Source organism: Haplochromis burtoni, unplaced genomic scaffold (genome assembly GCF_018398535.1).
Source record: "Haplochromis burtoni strain Fernald_Lab_line unplaced genomic scaffold, NCSU_Asbu1 Contig_42, whole genome shotgun sequence".
NCBI classification, from domain to species: domain Eukaryota; kingdom Metazoa; phylum Chordata; class Actinopteri; order Cichliformes; family Cichlidae; genus Haplochromis; species Haplochromis burtoni.
Window position 1 is genome coordinate 447,071 of NW_024582403.1, and position 6,037 is coordinate 453,107.

General features: G+C 41.6%; 1 protein-coding gene across 2 annotated transcripts in view; it reads left to right on the forward strand.

Annotated features, from left to right (window-relative positions):
* Positions 1-6,037, forward strand: part of cpamd8 (C3 and PZP like alpha-2-macroglobulin domain containing 8) — a 46,451-nt gene that overhangs the window by 23,722 nt on the left and 16,692 nt on the right. For both annotated transcript variants that reach the window (XM_005920854.2, XM_005920855.3), the window contains exons 28-30: positions 217-298; positions 4,674-4,830; positions 5,112-5,186. In XM_005920854.2, the coding sequence (XP_005920916.1) occupies positions 217-298; positions 4,674-4,830; positions 5,112-5,186 (314 nt within the window). The remainder of the gene's footprint in view (positions 1-216; positions 299-4,673; positions 4,831-5,111; positions 5,187-6,037) is intronic.

Below are 6,037 nucleotides of genomic sequence, written 5' to 3' on the forward strand. Positions count from 1 at the left end.
CTGGGCTGCCTGATCTTCCAAGCTCACACGGGCTAGTTAACATGGTGGTGCTTCTCCTGCACATTACTTTTATTCTGTGCACATTTCTGCAGTGGTGGATAAAAACGAAAAAAATACATCCACCTTGAGATTTATCAGCAAACCTGAAAAAGATGTACATAATTTCTGCGTGTTCTTAGGAACCAACCTTTCTTACAGTACTCTCTTCTCATCCAGGCTACCAGAGACAGCTGACCTACAAGCGGCGGGATGGATCATACAGTGCTTTCGGAGAGAGGGATTCCTCTGGCAGCATGTGGTAAGTAGCTGTAGGTGTAGTTGCTGAAATGTGCACAACACATACCATCTAAGCTATGCTTGGCTGTAGCCACATTCTTCAGCTTTCAGTGGGACATAGGTTGCCGGCCAAAGCAGTAAAGTTTTTATCAAAACCTTCGTACGCTGTGCTCATATTAATCTATTCCTGTTGGTATGTTTAAATCTCTGAGTTTTTCCCTTTCGAGTGTTTACTGCATGTTTACAGTGCCTGGAGGCAGGCAGGCAGACAACCATGTTAATATTTATAAAACTCGATTCGGTTGTCTCAATGGGGAGCTCCACTGCTTGTATTTTGAGGCCCACGCAGAATGTACATACCTCTGGTTGATTTATGAACTGAGGTGGGTATTGTGATATTTAGTAGAGCTAACACCGTGAAACAGCAGGTTACATAAATGACAGAGAATCATAAACAAACTGCATAATTGGATCCCTGAGGTAGGCAAAGTTGTCAAGATTTATTTGCAATTAATCAGGGTTCATATCCGTAGCACTGAGTGGACCCATGCTGCTTTGGCCCCACAAACAAGCTCTTAATGCCACTATTGGAGACAGTGTTATAAGTTGTCTGGAGCCACTTTACCAAAAAGGTTTTACCTTTTTTTGACATGGTCTAGAAAATAGAAATGGTGCATGTCTCCTTATGACTCACTACCTGGGTGTAATTGGTAACATTAAACCGCTGCTGAAAGCTTGAACTCTTCCCCTGATGACTGTGAGAGGATATGAGGATGTAACCAGCAGCGGTTTGGAGTTTTCCTTGGCACCCAGGGTAACAAGTGTGGGCTGTGGGCACAACACAGATGGACACAGATGGTGAACATTCAGTAAAACTGCATCAGACACTTTATGAATCCATCAACAACATGTTTGCATCCAAAACAAGCCCAGCTTTTGCTTCAGACTCCGGGTTCATGAGCAGAGCACTGCTTTACTGCCTGCTTAAAAGCAGCTGTAATGCAGTGTTAATGTATCCCAGGATTTGAAAATGTATCAGTATGGAAATTGACAGGGTTTAATGAAAATACAGAGCAGAATGACACAGGCTGGCAATAATGGTTAGGTGTGTAGCGCTAATTATCTCTGATGCCAAGGCCGTTAACAGTTCACAAACTGGGCTGAACGTTCGCTGACTTGATGTTGTGCAAAAGTAGAGAAACGCTGGCAAAGAAAGAAATTATGAGATGTGTTTCTGACCCATTACCTCTTTCATTCTTATGGTGATAAGAATTAAAAGACCAATATTTTGCAAATACAAAAATATAGAGATAGAAGAAGCAAGTGATGACTTCACCCAGTCATTCGCACTGGAGCTGAGTTTAAGCTGAGTGCAGGGGTGTCAAAAATAAAGCCCGGGGACCAGAATCAGCTCGGTAAACACTCCAATCCGGCCCAGCTTTGGAAAATGTAAAGTAGGGCCTAAATTTTCAACTTTTATCTTAACTTTTAGAATTTTTTTTCTAATGATAAAGACATTCCCATGGCCATTCTTACTACACTGAAGTAATTAAGTAATAGTTAACAATTAAAGGACCGAAAAGTTCTCCTATAGAAATTTCATTTTTTTACAGTGTCCACAGTTAAAACAATAAATAGGGCATTCCTTAGAATTAACAGACACCTGGGCAATGAGAAGCCACATCTTTTTCTGTAATTTTACACATTTCCTTTTTCCAATTCTTACCCCAAAGAGTTGTGCTGACAGATATTTTTCATTTACTTCAAGCAGAATTTCTTTATCATGCAGAAAAACTGAGACATACAATTGAATTTGTACTTCTTTTTCTTATATTAAGATATCTCCAAGATTAAACATGCATTTTAACCTCTATACACTGACAGAAAGGAGAGTTTCACTGATCCGACCCACATCAAAGTGATTTGTATGCGGCCCACAATGTAAAATGACTTCGACATCCCTGGCCTAGAGATTCGCTTTATGGTCCACACCATCTCTTCTGGTTGGAGCCAGGATGTTCCAAATATGGGAAGGGAGCTAGAGCAGACGAGTGACACTTGATCCTGACTGGGGTGCATAGCTAATGTGTACACATTGTACTTAATGCCAAAATTGCCTTGTCAGTCTCTCTAGACCAGGCATGTCTTTTAAGCCAACCACGCCCCTAGAAATACCTCCTTTCAGGCCTGATATTTGCTTCATATTGGAATTAATTTCAAGATGATCACCAGCACACCGAATCGTATGAAGTGGGTTTAGCGAATGACATCACACGGACTTGTGGAACCAATTTACAGACTTACTATTTAATGAGAGAGGTTGACTCATTTTCATTTGGGGTCTATTGAAGGCAGAGATTCCTGTTTTGTTTTATTTTGTTTTTTTTAAGCCAGCACCTGGTGATATTGTACTTTAAAGTACTTCTGGATTGTCTTCAATTTAAGATGTGAAGCCCGTTCACTGACAACATCAGTTTCCCCTCACTTAATCCCTAATGTGACCTTTTACCCCTAAAAGTAATTGAAGCCTTGAACTTCATTTCAAACTAGAGGTATGAATTCACTATTCGGATACAATTACAAGATTTTTACATTCCCCCTGCACAATATTTTTAATATTCCAGGCAGACAGTAAATAAAACTTCAGAGTGAAGGCTGTCTTGCAAACTGCAATAAGCCTTCAAATTGTCTTGTATTCTTTAATTTTAGCTAAAAGAATAAAGCAAAGTTGTAGTAAATCAAAATGTGCTTTAAAAACTTGTTGCTTTTTCCTTATATAATTATCCTTAATAATAGGGTTTAGTTCTTGGCTCTACGTGTTGAGACCGGCATGTCATTTGTGTCTCGACCCAAAGATTGATCTGACAGCATTAGCAGGGTTACAGGCTGAATACCTGAGATTAAAAGGACTGATACACACTGCTGTATTAACTTAATATCTGTTTCCATTCCTGTGCCAAACCTGTATGTCAGTGTTTGTGTTGTCGCTTGCCTTCTATTTGCAGATGTGTTGTAAAATATGTTTTAAAGTAAAGCCATTGACTGTGTTAACTATATGATATATATAGTGAATCCAGGCTTGTTACAGTAACGATAAGCACTTTCTCTGAATCCACCTCGTAAAATTCTCCTTAACGCTTATCAACCTCAGCTTTATCATGGAGCACACCCATGTATTGTCTCAGAAAAGTCCTTTAGCTCTGCCCTTTGAAGCACGGGGCTGGATAAGTGTAGCTCATAGAGAGGATTTGGATGTGTGGAGTCAGAAAACAGGAGAAACAATAAGTGAAGGCGAGAGTCGTGAGATGGTGACCTTAGTCGTGGGGTGAGTGGTGGAAGTGAGCTTGTCTACTGCTTCCTTCCTTCTCCAAGCTAAATCATATTTACATTTTCCAGTACCTTTCCCTGAAGCCTAACATTTAAAGTCAGTGACACAATATCACTTAACATTATAAAAATTCCAGCGGACTTGTGGCTTCAGCCCTAGTTTTGTCTCTGGGGAGGAATAATCCAGGTTCCAACCACGGAAGATTTAATGTTTTTGGTTTATGAGTGCAAAGATCTTTTTTTCCAGTTCATCCCCTCTGGTACTCTTTTCTTGGAGTGTGATCTCACTTACAAGCTGCGTTGAGAAACTAGAGTGTGACCTGTTTGTTTATTCCGTTATTTCTCTCTTGTGTTTCTTTCTCTTTGTTGTAAACAGCTTACCTCATCCTGTGAGTCTCTTTTGGTAAGGGGGTGCTGTAATGGAATGTCTTGCTGTCACTGAGCAGTTGTTGGCCAGAGACTGCTGCTTTCTACCAGTACCGGGAGGTCTGTTGTTTATGGATGCGTGTATGTTTATTAGCTCAGCCGTGTCCCCCGGGGCTGACCTTAGCCTTTCTCCATTTCTCCCCTGGTTCTTCTCCACTGTGGCCCACTAAAGCCACAGCTCATAAACTCTCAGTTGGGCTCCCAGGCCAACTGGATTCCCAGCCTTCGTTCCTGATATTCATGTTTGTGTAAGTTTCGGAATGCTTTCGGGGAATCTTCGAATCACAACCAGAAACATACTTGATTGGCCCGTGTGCAATTTCACATTCCCAAGAGCACAGCTGCCGCATCCTGTAGCACTGATCAAACCCTGCCGCACCCATCTGCTCCCCTCCTTACTTCCTTGCTTTTTTCCATTTCATCAGCTCCATCTATACATACCAGTCCTCTTGGAAAACAACATCCCAACATTTATGGACGTCTCTATCAGCCCCTCTTCCCATTTGTTGACAGATAGAAAGAGTGTGGAAAAACGTCTCAGTCCACTGAAATAGTGATTCCATATGTTGTCAGAGATCTTTGATATCTTTTCCTTTCCTTTACTCGTCTTTTTTTCTCTCACCTCCATCTGTCCTTCCTCTAAGGTTGACAGCATTTGTGCTGAAGTCCTTTGCCGAGTCTCAAGGCTTCATCTACATCGACCCCGATGAGCTTCATGCAGCCAAGTCTTGGCTCATCAAGCATCAGGGAGATGACGGCTCCTTCCCCGCTATGGGACGCATCCTCAACAAAGACCTGCAGGTAGGGCTGTGTCTACATAGATGTGAGGTGACAGATGTTTAATTTTCTGTGCTTGCAAAGCAGGAACGGGTGTAAGAAGTAGATTGGATAGACAAGATGGATAATGGCATTGATTGAGAGGGCAATAATCACATAAATTTACAGCATGAACCTGGTGTCAGACTTCTTAGCTAAAGGATTTCTGGACCGATGAATACATTTAAAGTTTAACTATATTTATACTGCGGAGAAATGAGAGCCGAGATGTTATTAAGTGAAAACATGTCTGGTTTTGACCACAGGGAGGAATCCATGGGAAGATTTCACTTACAGCTTATGTGGTAGCAGCTCTGTTGGAGACAGGGATGACCACAGAGGTAAGCAGGCCAGCAACACTGAATGACACTGCAGACTATTTATTCCTCTCGCTTCACAGTTGCTCCTCAGGGGCAAACGAAATAGTGTTGAATTAGGCAGGCCTAAACAAACCCACTAAAACATGCTAAAGTTTCTCATTTTGACTAATACGTCACGTAAAATCAACGCAGTGGTGTAAAATTTGATTCATGGTTTCATCCGGTCTCAAAGTGAGGTGCTTTACTTAATAAAACATACCTGCTCTATACTCCTAAAGTCCTTCCTCGCAGCCTGGGTCGTGTGTGGACGTATCGCTGCATTCCTCATAGTTGTGAAGATGGATGTGTTGGCAGTCCGCCTACTCAAATTTGTTATGCCCCAGTGCTGCTAATGTACCGTCTTATCACGTTTAGGACTACTTCAAAAGTTTCAGGCTGATGTGCAGAGACATTTGATTCCCATGAAAGACACCTCTGTTGCATCTGCCATCTGTTTTTTCCCTTTGTCCCTCTGCTTTGCTCTATTTTTTTCCCACCTTGCTTTTTCTTTATTCTCCTACTAGTAGCCGCCCTCGATAAATAAACATTAGTGTTCACTAAAAGAAATGGAAAAGTTAGGAAAAGAGTCTTCCAGCGTGTGCTGGAAATTCCTTAAACATGAAAGCCTCCAAACCTCAGATTGTTTTTGTCTTTGCTCACCAATCGTCCAGATAGTTGACTCTTTATTTAGCATTTCCTCCGCCTGGCTCCTCTCCACCCATCTGTCTTTCCCCCCTTCCTCTCCTATCTCTCCCAGAAGGTTTCTTCAGAGAATCTGTGCTTTTACAACTGATAAAAACCAAAAAGGTATCCTTCACTTCAAAGCAGTACAC